At 41.8% G+C, this 14,531-nt stretch overlaps 1 protein-coding gene across 3 annotated transcripts in view; it reads left to right on the forward strand.

Moving 5' to 3' along the window:
- FBF1 (Fas binding factor 1) overlaps positions 1 to 14,531 on the forward strand; it is a 1,798,645-nt gene that overhangs the window by 440,553 nt on the left and 1,343,561 nt on the right. For all 3 annotated transcript variants that reach the window (XM_044090504.1, XM_044090506.1, XM_044090505.1), the window contains exon 12: positions 4,782 to 4,915. In XM_044090504.1, the coding sequence (XP_043946439.1) occupies positions 4,782 to 4,915 (134 nt within the window). The remainder of the gene's footprint in view (positions 1 to 4,781; positions 4,916 to 14,531) is intronic.

Below are 14,531 nucleotides of genomic sequence, written 5' to 3' on the forward strand. Positions count from 1 at the left end.
TGAAGAGTTTTCTTTTGGTGAGACACTACACTCCATGAGAGAACATTTTCAATGGCAGGGTCAGGAATTTTCTGATTCTAGAAAGAGATTAAGGACCTTTTTGCATTTACCTCAGCATAGGCCCTTAGCTATACCTCCTGTTTTGAATGTTATTGATGATGTGTACAATGATGTTAGTAGAGCCCCTGATTCTCTCCCTCCGGCACCTGCCAAACCTGATAGATACTACAGGGTCCCGGATTCTCATTTACATCTGTACAAGGCCCATTCTGCAGACCCAGATACTATTTCTCAGAGCCCTAAAGGGGTTGCAGCTGCCACTGCCAAAAATTCTCTACCTTCTGAAAGGGAGTCTAGAGCTTTAGAGAGATGGGGAAAGAAGGTATATACTTCTGCAACTCTTTCTGTGGGGGCATTAAATTGTCAATTTCATATGATACAGTACCAAGAGTATTTGTTAGATGAATTGCATAAGAAGCTTTCTTCTTCTGAATCCCTTGACCGTAAATCCCTTCAGGATCTGGTACATAACTCACAGCAGGTTAGTAATCATTTTTTCAAGTGTGGTTATGATGCACTGGAAGCTTCATGTAGGTCAGCTATGACTGGGGCAGTTATTCGTAGGCATGCCTGGCTGAAGGAACAATCTTTACCAGACCATGTTAAAGCTAAACTCCTGGATGCTCCAATGGAAAAACAAAAATTATTTGGTTCCTCGGCTCAGGAGGTCTTAAAGAAGTTTGAAGAAAAGGCAAAATCTGTGCAAACAGTTAAGGACTTTCTGCAAGTACAACCACCGAGATTCAGCAGAAACTGGCCTACTAAGAATTGGTCCTTTCCAGACCGGGACAGATCCCAGAGGGGCAGGAACAGGCGTCCCAGAGGTAGAGGGCAAGCTAGAGGCTCCTACAGAGGCCGCCAGTGGCAGCCTACCAACCAGAGAGGTAGTGCAGGAACAGCAACAACTACTACACCTGGACAGACTCAATGACTTTCCTTTGATTCCGCCTACCAGGGCTCAATTGGAAGCACCCTTGGGTGGAAAGCTTTCTTTATTCTCAAAAAGCTGGCATTATATTACAAGGGACACATGGACACTGCAAATAATAGACAAAGGATACAGGTTCCGCTTCCACACTTTGCCAATAAGAAACGGAATGCCAAACCTGCCACCAAATTAGAGGGCAGAGTCTTTAAAGCAGATCAACAACTTAATTCAAATGAAAGCCATAGAAAAGGTACCTCTTTCAGAACAATGCCAAGGATTTTACTCCAGATTATTCCTTGTTCCAAGAAAAGAAAATCAATGGAGGCCTATTCTCGACCTGTCCGCACTGAATACTTACCTCATTGTGCCAAAATTCAAGATGCTGACCCTACAGCAACTTCTTCCCATGCTGGGCAAGGAGTCTTGGCTGGTGACTCTAGATCTCAAGGAGGCATACCTGCATGTCCCTATTCGACAAAGTTGCAGAAGACACCTCAGATTTCTTGCAGGATCAGAGCATTATCAATTCTCAGCATTGCCCTTTGGCTTATCTACTGCGACCAGAGTATTCACGAAATGCCTGGCATCAGTAATTGCACACTGCAGACTTCAGGGGATTCAAATCTACCCATATCTGGACGACTGCCTTATACAAGCAGACAACAAGAAAAATTTGATAAAGGACTTGGTCTATGCCATCCACCTACTACAGGCCTTGGGATACACAGTCAACATCCAAAAATCAAGACTTGTTCCATCCCAAAGGATAACCTTTTTGGGTGCAGATCTAGACACAACCACCCAAATGGCCTTTCTCACAGAAGAAAAACAAAAACAACTTCCGGATTACTTCATGAATCTGACAAGACAAACTCAGCTAACTGCAAGGAAAATCCTGCAGGCCCTGGGTTACATGGCATCCTGCATAATTCTGATTCCACAAGCCAGGCTGCATACGAGAAAATTACAATGGTACCTAAGGAGTGTATAGTCTCAGCACAGTCACAGTTTGGAAACTTTGATACCAATCATTCCTTGCCTTCAAAAGGAATTCCTGTGGTGGGTTCAAGCCTGCCAGTCCAACAGAGGGTTGCCTTTCAACAAACCAAAAACAAAACAAACCATCACCACGGACGCTTCAGACCGAGGATCGGGAGCACACATGGAGAGCAAATGTATCCAAGGCCTATGGTCTCAAGGGCAGCTGCGCAGGCACATAAACCAAAAGGAAATGCTGGCAGTGATACATGCAATCGAGGCCTTCAAACCTTTCCTCCATCAAGGCCACCTGTTAATAAGGACAGACAACACCATGGTCATGTGGTACATAAACAAGCAGGGAGGCACGCATTCCTACCCTCTATGCAGGCTGGCCATGAATCTATGGGAACTATGCTTGAAACTCAATATCCAACTACAGTCCCAGTTCGTGCCAGGGAAAGAAACTGCACTGGCAGACAGCTTAAGCAGAACTACCATGGATGCACACGAATGGATGCTGCACCCAGACATCTTTCTACTCATAACAAAAGCATGGGGAAAGCCGGAGATAGATATGTTCGCCTCGCCCCACAATCATCAACTGAAGACATTCTGCTCAAGGACATACCACCCACAAGCTTGGAGGGTGGACTCTCTCTCTTTCAGCTGGAAAGCTCTAAAAGTATATGCCTTCCCACCTCTCCCATTAATGTCCAAGGTTTTACTGAAGATCAGGGCAGAACAGCCAAGAGTGATTCTGATAGCTCCAGACTGGCCAAGGCAGCACTGGTACCCACTATTGAGGAGCATGTCACAGATGAAACCATGGCCTCTCCCCCTATGGCCTCTTCTTCTGACACAGAACAACTTCAAGATCATGCATCCCAATTTGAAAACATTGCAGCTAACTGCCTGGAAAATTCCATAAACCCCCCTCAAAATAACTTATCACAGAGAGTAAAGGACATTATTATGGAAGCTCGCCAGCCTTCCACAAGGAAGACATACTCAGCAAAATGGAAAAGATTTCTCATTTGGAACACAACAAAAGGCTTAGATGTGACAGTGGCGAGCATGACACATATTCTGGAATACTTAGCAGAATTGTTCCACAATGGCCTGTCCTATTCTTCCATTAAGATTCATGCCTCAGCAATTTCAGCAGAATACAATGTTGATCCACGTATCTTCTCGCACCCTCTCCTCAGGCAATTTCTGAGAGGAATCAAAAACATCAATCCTCCAAGGAAACCCCCTTTACCTACTTGGGATCTCAACTTTGTGCTGGAGAAACTAACACTTCCTCCCTTTGAACCAGCAGCATCGGCGGATCTACAGTTTCTGTCTTGGAAAACTGCATTCCTTCTGGCCATAACTTCAGCAAGAAGAGTATCTGAGTTACAAGCTTTAATGGCAGTACAGCCATTCCTTATCTTCCATCAGGAAAGAGTTTCACTAAGAACCAATCCTACTTTTATGCCAAAGGTGGTATCTAGGGTATCCCTGAACCAAGCTATTCACTTGCCTACATTCTTCCCAAATCCACAAAATAGAGGGGAAAAACTTCTACACACTCTGGATATACACAGACAACTACGCTACTACTTGGACAGAACTAAAAGTTACAGAAAGACTGACCAACTCCTTGTAGCATATGCTGCTGGGGTACAAGGAAAAGCAATTTCCAAACAGACAATTTCAAAGTGGATAGGAAATTGCATTCGATTTTGTTACTCCTTTCATGGAAAGACGGTTCCTGCAAACATCAGGCCTCATTCCACGAGGGCCACAGCCACCACTACAGCCTTCCTAAGAGGGGTGGCTACCAAGGACATTTTAGAAGCTGCTACATGGAGCTCCGTGCATACATTTGCCAAACATTGCAATTTACCTTTATACTCCAGATCCAGAGCAGGTTTTGCTACAGCAGTCCTGCAGGGTATCTTAACTACACCATCCTTTTCTTAGTACCTCCTCCCCCAGATTGGCTATGGCATTCTACCCATATGTTATGACTGCAGATGCATCCTTGAAGGACATAGTACAGTTTTGTACCTACCATAAATGGTAGATGTCCGATAGGTATGCATCTGCAGTCAGGTTTACCCTCCCTCCTTCCCCTCTGTGGTATTCCTAGGGTACTTACCCCTCCATTAGCTAGCTGGGGGATCTATTATGGTGTATTTGTTTGTATATATATGTATATATTTTTTGGAAAATGTTTGGAATTTATTGCATTCCTCCAAATTTGGCCTTCCTAGAGGGCACCTGGCATCTGGGGCAAGAAACACTGAGGAAAATGGCGTCGGCGGATGCTTTTATACCCCAGACGCTCTGACGTCAGGGATAGAGCGACATCAGCCGAGGCCAGACCCAGACTTTGGAATCCGGCCGACCGAAGTGCTGCCTGAGGCAGGACAACCCATATGTTATGACTGCAGATGCATACCTATCGGACATCTACATTTATGGTAGGTACAAAACTGTACTTTTGTGATTTCATATATAATCATATTCACCTTTGTAGATTTCTTGTTCTGACAGTCTTATGAATATAATGTTGCTTCTCACAGAGAAGGTAATAATGAAGATTTTAAGTTGCAGCTAGTAGTATTTGCTTTTTTGAGATTAGTAAATGAGCACTATGTAGAAAACAGAGATCTTGTATATTTATCTGACTCAGGTGAAAATTCTCATTATAAAATACATGAACTATGAATACAGTGGGGGGAGAATCCATCTGCTTTAACCTATCATAATTTATTTCCAAATATGATACTTTATAATGCGGCTGTTAATCATTTCTTTGCAGTGAGGTGCCTAGACCTGCTCGTTCAAAGCTGGATGAGTTATTGGGACGAGGCACCGCAGCAAAACTTCTTGAGCGTCCCCCAACAGGAGAACTGAAGGAGTTCAAGCTGGACAAGAAGTACCAGAAACCCCAAGGTATGAGACTGAAAAAAAAAACTTTGTAGCTATATACATTGCTCACGATACTTGGTACCCTAAGTAGTAGTCTGGAAGTACTTGATGATTTAGATAAGGTATTAAAAATACTTGAGTACGTGTAAGTTGGGAAAAGTATATGATTCCCTATGTAAGTAACTGAACATACATTACACCTCTTGTCAATTAGTGGAAGCATAATTATCCAAGAATGTGTCGACTCTTACACATATTAGTACGACTTTTCACTGATCTGCTTTGAATTCCATGAAAAGTTGCTTGTAATATTGGAGAACACTAAATCTTATAGTAAATCCTAGACCCCACATTTAGCCTTTTGCATTCTTTAGGTTAAATATAATTTATAAGAATCTGTGTTATATTCTTGTTTTGAAATGCCTTTCTTCTTCAATTACTTTCAACCTTTTTATTTTCTACAGCAATATAATTTTGCTCCTCAGGCTTAGACTTCTTAATTGCCCTTCACCAGCTCCTTCTGCTGCTGCTTCCAAAGACACATATATTTTTAGAGGATGACAGTACTGGCAGCTTGATAACAAGAATTCGTAAGGCCATCAGTCACAGTCAGCAGTACTGTGGGTGTTTCTATACTTGTCCATAATTTTCTGATAAATCTTAGATGCAATACTGTATAACAGATTGAACCATGCTTGCCTATAATCTATTCCTGTTATTGTAGATGTGCTTCAGTGATCCTCTGTAAATAATGTGCTCCTCTGCCTTCTCCTTGTGTTCTCATTGCAGCAGGTGTAGCCCCTCCTCCACCCCCACCACAAGGGAACAATAACAGGGAAGGCAGTACTGAGTCTTATCCCTCCCAGCAAGCCATCTACCAGTAGGCCCTTTCATCACATCTGGATCATTGATGAAGTCATGTACTGTTCCACTTTGCTGGTGGCCAGACCACTTTCATACCATTTGTTTGCTTCTCATTTCAGTCCACAACTAATTGAATGTGTTTTGTTAGACTCCTTGAAGGAACTCAATCAGGCCTTGTGAGTTTGTTTTTTATCTTAGTTGTTTCCATGATATCAAAGATATCCAACCAGTTTGTTTGCCAAATCCTACATTGCTCTGGTTACACAGTATGCAGCCCTGAAGTGGATTCTGTGTTTGTTCAGTTAAGGAAAGGCTTCTCTGCTATAAATCCAGGATATTTCTAAACTATAGCTGTACTATTTGTGGGAAGTTCCATTCTATGCATAATCAATTAAAGTCCTCATTTGATATTATCATTGTCATGTTATCACTTTATGAATTGCATTCAGCAGAAATTAGAGGCCTTCTTTTTTAAAGGATGAATATGTTATCTGTGCATCACTCTGTTTTGACTTTTTTGCTTGTGTTCTCCTTTACATAATGAGATGATGTTCATCATTGTCAATGCTGCAGTAGCCTTTAGGCTAGTATGGGTTGTGTCCTGCCCTCAACACGACAATCTGCCAGCTTCCAAAAGCTCTCACTCCCTCCCATACCTTCATTCTGACTACTTATTGTTCAGCCTTGTGGAGGGAAATCAGCAGTCAGAGTGAAGTTTTATTCAGTACTTTCTTGCCGTCTCATGAAGAAGTAGCTCAGAGGCTTCATAAGAGCTGCAGTCGACTTTTAGCTTTGTTTCTTGCAGATAAGACAGTGAGGAACCCTTCCACACAGCTTTATTGCTCTTTAAAAAATGTATTTTATTACTTTGGCGCTTTAAGCAGTATTTCTCTTTAAGAAACCTGGTATTCTTTTGAATGTGGAAGGTTTCCTGTCAGTTACTGCTATTTTTAGCACTAAATAATGTGAGGGCTTTTTGTGTGAAAAATATACTACTTGTGTAAACTTTGAATTATTTCTTTATTAAGCTTAGAGTTGGGAAGTGTTTTGAATCGGCAGGGATAATTACAGGGTATGTTTCTGTATACCCTTTGTGAAAACATATGTGCCATTTTTCTGTCAGTCCGCTTTCCTTTTTAAAAAGTTTCTGATAGTAATGTTTACTCATTATTATGATAGGGGACTGTGTACTTGAGTGCAAGTGTGCTGGTTGTGAGCACTTTTTGACAACTAATCTAACAATTGACTCATTCTAGTAAAGTGTACTACATTTGGGATCTCCTCCTTGGTTACAGCGTGGATACTTACTCTGCTCATGCTATTCTATCTCCCACTTTACCTAGAAAAGAAAAAAAATAACAAAGACCTCTTGCTGACACCGTGAGCTTAATCAGTTCCTCAGCTGATACTGGGTGAATCTCTGTTGTCCCTCAAACTATGCACTTCTCTGTCTGTCTTCCTGTGGTATAGTTCTTATATTCACCACCTACCAGGAGTTAGCCACATCCTCATTGGCTGTTCCAGTGTGCAATATGGGCATGGTGAGGGTGACACTCCAAGAAATGTTGCTGTGGGTAGCTGGGGAAAGAGACAACTAGTCAGGGCAGAAGGACATTTTGTTTGGCCCATCTTCTACTGAGGTCCTCAAGCATTTTGATGAAAAAAGGAAATTAAAGGGAGTTTCTAAGATTTTTCAGCCCTACCCCATAAAGCTCCTAAATACACTTTTTCATTTAAAAAACAGTACAAACAATCCTTTCCTTTCTTTTTCAGGAGGGCAGTGGATGCAAATACACCCTTTCAAGAGAGTACTTCCCTATCATGCAAACCAGAGTTTTTTTTCAGGTTTTTCAGCACTTACTTACCCTAGGAGTAATAGAACCAGTGCCTTTAGATCAAAGGGGCAAAGGCTTCTTTTCCAAAATCATTATGGTGCCAAAGAAAGAACCTTTTTAAAGAGCAGTTGTATATTGGATATATTATTTAGATAAAGTACAATTAATGTTTTAGAATGTAATTGGTTACTAGTATGTTGATTGCTTTGTATTTGTGATTGGTTCACAGTTTTATATAAACATGAGGATGCTTAGAAGGGAAGTTTATTCTGATGAAGGCTATATGTTGTAGCCAAAAGCGCTCAATATGGTTTTGTAATAAAAGATACTTGGATTTTATAAGGCCTGGTGTTCGTGTAATTTAAGTTGTATATTTTTTCTTTCTAAATCTGTAGGTGAAAGTAACAAAATTCAATGGTGACCCTTCAGAATCTGTTTCTCCTCATTCCCCAAGGAGTTTTATGGTGACATTAGATCTATAGGATGCATATCATTACATTCCCATAACCACAGACTTTTTAGGAAATTTCAAGATTTTCTGCGTCTGGGTTAAATTATCATTCCTCTACATTACCCTTGTGTTATCTACAACTTCTGGGGTATTTAAAAGGTGTCATAGCTCATTGCAGACTAAATGGTATTCACACATTTGCTTATTTAGACAACTTACTTATAGGTTCATAGGTAGGTACTAGGCTATCGGCCCTGGGGCCTATACAAGCCCAGCCAAAAAGGTACCCTGGCTTTTGCCACCCAAGAAAATTATTTTCCTGTGCCACTGTTGAGCAGAGCCACAGAGGTGATCCTCGGGGTGAATTTCCTATTTCCCATCCAATCATCAAGATTTTTCTTGAAGAGTGCTAATGAGGAGCTTTGTTTGATATAGATAGGTAGTTTATTCCAGAGTATGGGAAGTCTCTGAGACAGGAATCTATCCCTCCGGCATGTTCTGTTTATTGTGGTGACATGGTTTAGGTCCCTAGAGTGTGTAGCTCGGAGGGATTGGGATTTCTTTAAGTGGAACATGTCCAACAGCTCTGGGTTTGACATAGCTTTGTATGTTAGGCAGAGATCACCTCTGAGTAGGCGATATGCGACGGAGTAAAGCTGGAGTTTTTTGAGACAGTCTGCGTAGGGCGTCTGTTTGAGGCCGGTAATCCTCTTTGTGAGGTATTTCTGCGGCCTTTCCAGTTGTTGTAGATGTCTTGTGAGGTACATAACAAAAGGGACATTGTACTCTATAATGGGTCTAATGAGTGATGAGTAGAGGGGAACAATGCCCTCTTTTTTTCTGGATGAGAAACCTTTTGTGATGAGTTGTGCCACGTAGAAGGATTTCCTGACTACTGTGGCAATGTGATTATCAAAGGAGAGACTACTGTCCACCTGTGTCCCAAGGTCTCTTATCACACTATCGGTGTTAAGTATACTACCGCCTATGTTGTAGTTCATGGGTACAGAGTTTTTACCGAAGGGGATGACAGTGCATTTTTTGGCATTGAGCTTGAGTCCATGGCTTTGACACCAGGCATCTGTCTCAGTGAGGCCCTTTTGTAGGATGTCCGCATCGTTAGGAGTTTCAATTATGGCTCCTAGTTTGCAGTCATCTGCGAACTTCGTTAGCCAAAGACCTTCCGTGTTAGCCTGTACTTCAGAGAAGTAGATACAAAACAGGAGAGGACCCAGGACTGAACCTTGTGGTACTCCACTTGACACTGGTCTGAAGTTGGATCTGGAGTCTGCTACTTTCACAGTGTGGATTCTGTCAGTGAGCCAGTTGGCAGCCCATCTTGTGACATAAGGATTTATACCTAGTTTAGTAAGTTTATCTATAATTCCAGAGTGGGGGATGGTGTTGAAAGCCTTGGCAAGATCTAGATAGGCTGTGTGAACCACCTTACCCTTGTCTACGGCTTTGGTGACTGCTTCAAAGAAGTCTATCAGATTTAGGAGACATGATCTGCCTTTTACAAACCCTAACTGGGTGAGGTCCAGAATTTGGAGATTACCAATGTCTTTGTTTATAAGTTCCATGATGATACATTCCATGGCCTTGCAGACCAGGCTAGTCAGGCTAATGGGGCGATAGTTCCCGGGGTCTGTGGTGGCTCCCCCCTTGTGGGGATAACCATCGCTTGTGCCATTCAGCAGGCACAAAGCCTGAGGTGAGGCTATGATTGAACATGGGACTTAGGTGGGGTGCCAGTTCGTTCTGTAGTTTATGTAGAATGCAGCCTGGGATGTTGTCTGGTTCCATGGATGCTGTGTTCTTGGCTTTGGAGAGTGTGGTTTTTACCTGTGCAGCCGTGATTACAGGAACTTTGCATTCTTCCGGTATAGAGATGGGCTCTTTAGGGGGTGAGAGAGGGGTAAAGTTAGCACTGAACCTATCTGTCAGGATGTTGGCAATATCAGTTGCGTCTGTATATTTAGTGCCATTGTGCTGCAACTCAGAGCAGATCTGAATGTTGCTATTGAGATTCTTGACATAGCTATAGAATGCTTTGTGGTTGTCTTTAGAATCAGTGATGATTTTGTTTTCATAACTAGCTTTGGAAGATTTTATCAGGGATCGCAGCTTCTTACTGAGGCTGACCAGGGAACTCCTCCACTCATGGGATTTTACTCTCTTATGCAACAGTTTCTTCCTTCTGTTGTACAGTTTGTTTATGGCAGGGGACCACCAGATTGGCTTCCTTTTTTTTGGAGGAAAGTATCTTGGTTCTGTTTGGGATATCACAACCATGCACTCATGTAAGTGCTTATAAAGTGCAATTGTGTAGGATTCAGTAGTCGTAACTGTATTGTCCATCTGCATGGGTGTCATGAAGTTCACCACTTCTGTCTTAAGAAGCATGAAGATGGCTTTGGAGAAATTTTTTACAATGGTTTCCTTAATGGTGGGTGGGGGCAGGATGTGGATATCTAGGGTAATTAGCTTATGGTCGGATTGGACCAATGAGGCGTTGACCTCAGGTGTGGAACACCGATCACTCAGGTTGGTAATGACTAGAGCTAGGATATTGTTGCCCCTGGTGGGGGTGTGGATAAGTTGATTCAGGGCATTGGAGTTTATGAATTCCAGAAAGCGTTGAGCAAAGGAGTTGGTACATGAGTAATTTTCCCAATTAATGGTGGGGTAGTTGAAATCGCCCAATATTAGGGTGTTTGGTTGAACCCTAATATTTTCCAGTACATCAAGAAAAGAGGAGCGAGAATCCTGGGGCATGGTGGGTGATCTGTAGCAAGCTACAGTTTGGATTGCAGTTTTGCCCAGAGTTAGTTGCACTTGGATAATCTCAGCTGCATTATGCTGAGCAACTAGCCTGGAGGTGTGGATATCCTTAATGAATATGGACACACCTCCGCCTTTGGTGTTCCGGTCCAGGTTACATGTCTGAAAAGTGTGGTATGAGTTATAGCCTAGTAGTGCAGGGGTGCTCTCTGGAACCTTGAACCAGGTCTCAGTCACTGCACAGATATCGATGTTCTCCATTTTAAGGAGTGCCTTGAGTGAGTGCATTTTGAGATTTAGACTTCTAGCATTGAGTAGCATTACACTCAGTTTTTGCTTGTCTGTTACGGTGGTGAATTTGTCATTTGAACATTGCCTAAAAAAGGCACTATAGGGGCAGCAAGAACCTTAGCCAGTATCCAGAATCCCAGGGGTGACAGGTGCAGGCCATCTCTGGCAAAGCATCGTGGTCTGTCGACCATGTCATCCCAGGCAGACAGATACTGGATCCCTTTAGAATGGCACCAGAAGCTTAGCCAGTTGTTGAAGTCAATCATTTTGTCCTTGTACTGCAGCATCATTCTGGGTGATGGCAGAATGCTACTCAGGGCTAGGATCATGCCTGCCTGGGCTACAAGATCAGAGAGCTCTTCCATGTCTCTTTTCATGTAATCCAGGGAGGTATGTCTCAGGTTGTTCAAACCAACATGGACAATGACAGAGTCATATTTGTACTTGTTGTGGAGTGACCTGAGTGCGTGGGTTATGTGGCGGATCCTGGCACCCGACAGGCAGCTGACAGTAACCTTCTCCTTGTTTAGCCTGGTGAGTGGGACATCAGTGTGCCTGACTATAGAGTCACCTATGACTAGTGTGTTGGGTACGTTGTTTTGCCTTATTGGCTGTGGTAGAGTGGCACACTGAGTCTGTGGGTTATATGTCATTTGGGTTGTGTTGGGGGCGGTGGAGATTGCTTGCATTTCTGCTTGGAGGCCTCTGTTGCTTGAGCAGATTATTACTGAGAGCCTCCGTGAATGTTTTTGTGTTTCTATGTGTAGATTTTGGTGGTGTAGATTTATTGAGACTGTGATGAGTGTGGTGTGGTGCAAGTGTTTACCTTCTCCTCTTGACTGTCAAGTTCAGTCTTGATTGGAGAGAGCTTTACCTCCAATTTGGCTAGATAAGTGCATCTCTCACAGGTTGAAGTGTTGGGTGGTAGGAGGAGAGGGTTGTCTGTGTACATGAGGCAATTTCTACATTTCCCCAAGATGCCCAGATTAATCAGATAGACAGGAGAGAACACTGGGAGCTGACCCTTGGACATGCCTGAATAAAAAACTATTTTCCTCTAGATAAGTGGGAAAAGTGAGTGCAAGAGCTGTTTTTCTCTAAGCAAGTGAGGAAAGTACCAAAATGTTTTCCTCTAGGTAATGAGGAAGGTTGAGTGCTGTAGTAATTAGTAGGTTATTTAGTGCTTACAAGTTCTGAACAAGTGCTGATCTTTGCAGAGTTTTCTTTCAAATGTCAAAAGAATGGGTTTCTTCACTTTAGACCCATCTGGGATTTCAGATATATGTTCAGAAATTCTCCCTGATCCCATCACATAGGATTGTCTTCCTAAGTTGTCTTATAGACACTTCAAAGCAAATAGATTTTTTGACACATGAGAAGGTAGATTTTTGTCTGGAATGTTCCTTAACTTCTCCAGTCAGTCTCAGACATTTGCAAGGGAATTTCTCAAGATCCTAAGAGTCAAGACTTACATGAGTCTCATGATCCCTCTCCCCAGATTACACATGAGAAAAAAGTGGTTTGTAAAGAATTCATAGGCCCACCATTTTCATCCTCTGGAATTTCAGATTGTAATTTTGTGCTTTGCCAGAAAGAAAGTGCACTGGCGGAGAGAAGAAATGGCTATAAATCCACTCTCCCCTTTTCCCTTCAGATCCCAAGTCAATTTATAACTACAGACTTCTCAGATTTTGCTAGTTTCTGTGCAGGTAAAGATGCAACATCTGTAGAATTCATCATACAGACCAAAGTACTTAGATGTCAAAGAGATGTTGGCTGTGAGTCATGCCTTAAAATCTCTTCATTGTCATTAGTCCTCTGGACCTCCTTAGGTGATTACAGACACCACAGTGATGTGCTACATAAATAACCAGGAAGATACAAGTTTGTTCCCTCTGTGCAGACTGGCTATGATAGCTTTAGAGCTAAAACTGTAGCATTCCTTAACCCTTCAAGCATTTTACATCTCATCAGAGCAAATCATAGTGGCAGGCAAGCTGAGCAGGATCAGGACTGACCCTTAGGAATGGATAGTGAATAAGAGCATCTTCCAGGAATTGATCCAGTTGTGGAGATCACCTCAAATAGATCTGCTTGCATACTTTCATAACAGACAACCAAACAAATTCTGCTCCAGAACTCCTTGCAAACAAGCCTGGACTGCAGATCACTTACCTTTTTCCCCATCACACTGTAGTGTGAGCCAGCAGCCCTTTATAAACATAAGTGAGAGACATCCTCTGAGACTGTTCCAGTATTTGCTTTAGGTATGGGAGAACTAAACCCTTTAGGTGCAGGAGAAGTTCGGAGTAAGAGACCCCTTGCCAGACATAATATCCTGCCCCCAGATATTTTGTCCAATAGTGTAGTTCACTATAAGAAGAAACAAACTTCAGCACAATGCAAAATATTTGGTTATTACTATTTATAGAGCTGATGTAGTTTCCTTAATTAATGTTTTAGTCACCTAATTTCAGAGACTATGTTCCTAGTCAGAATGACTGTGGGGCTACCTTTCATATAGATTAGTATATGGCTGGAGATTATTAGGGGAACTCTACATTAGTGTACATTCAGAATCCATCCAATCTGACTCTCTTAGGAAGGTGAACAAGTTCAAAACCCAAACAGTTGTGCATCTTTCCACATTTACTAACTATGTTTTTAGATGTATTTGACTGGAAGCAATCTGGAGTTATGCCAGAAATTGGCAGAGTTTATGATCTTGCACAAAAAACATTAGATGCAGAAATGACCGTACTGAGCTTTTTAAAATAATACAACCAAAGATAAGCACTTTTGTTTTAAACAATAAAACTTTTTTCATATAACAAAAAACACAACAATAAAAGCTTTTATAAAACATGTAAATCACCATACCAAGTCATGTGATAACTGAGCTCCAGAATATTTTATTGATAATCTTATGTATGAAGTTATTAATAAGAAGTAGCAGAATTATTTTATTTCAGTCCTTAATTGAAGACAGAATACTTCTATTGATTTAGTATCTATGCAGAACCCTAGTTTGAATGTCAATAACAAAGTTACAAATATTAATGACAATAATCGTTATAGTAATTCATTCCCTACTATATCAGTCGCCCTGCTAGACAGGGGTCCAGGGAAGTAAATATTGTGGGAAGAAATATCCAGGGAATTGTTATGGCTAGGCTTGTATAGGCCCCAGGGCCGATAGCCTAGTACCAACCTATGAACCTATGTACACTCTAGATAGTCAGTTCATTAAGTGGATTCTAGAGAATTAGTCTGTCTTGAAAAATGATAGGCAGATAGCACAAAAATAGTGAAAAGCTGTTATTGTTTATAAGAGGGGTAAAAATTTGAAAAGTATTTTAGAAGACTTTTCTAAAACTAATAATATTAAAAGGAACCCAAGAATGAACAAGTGCAG

This window comes from Protopterus annectens, chromosome 12.part0, assembly GCF_019279795.1.
Source record: "Protopterus annectens isolate FY-2018-M chromosome 12.part0, PAN1.0, whole genome shotgun sequence".
In the NCBI taxonomy this organism is placed as follows: domain Eukaryota; kingdom Metazoa; phylum Chordata; order Ceratodontiformes; family Protopteridae; genus Protopterus; species Protopterus annectens.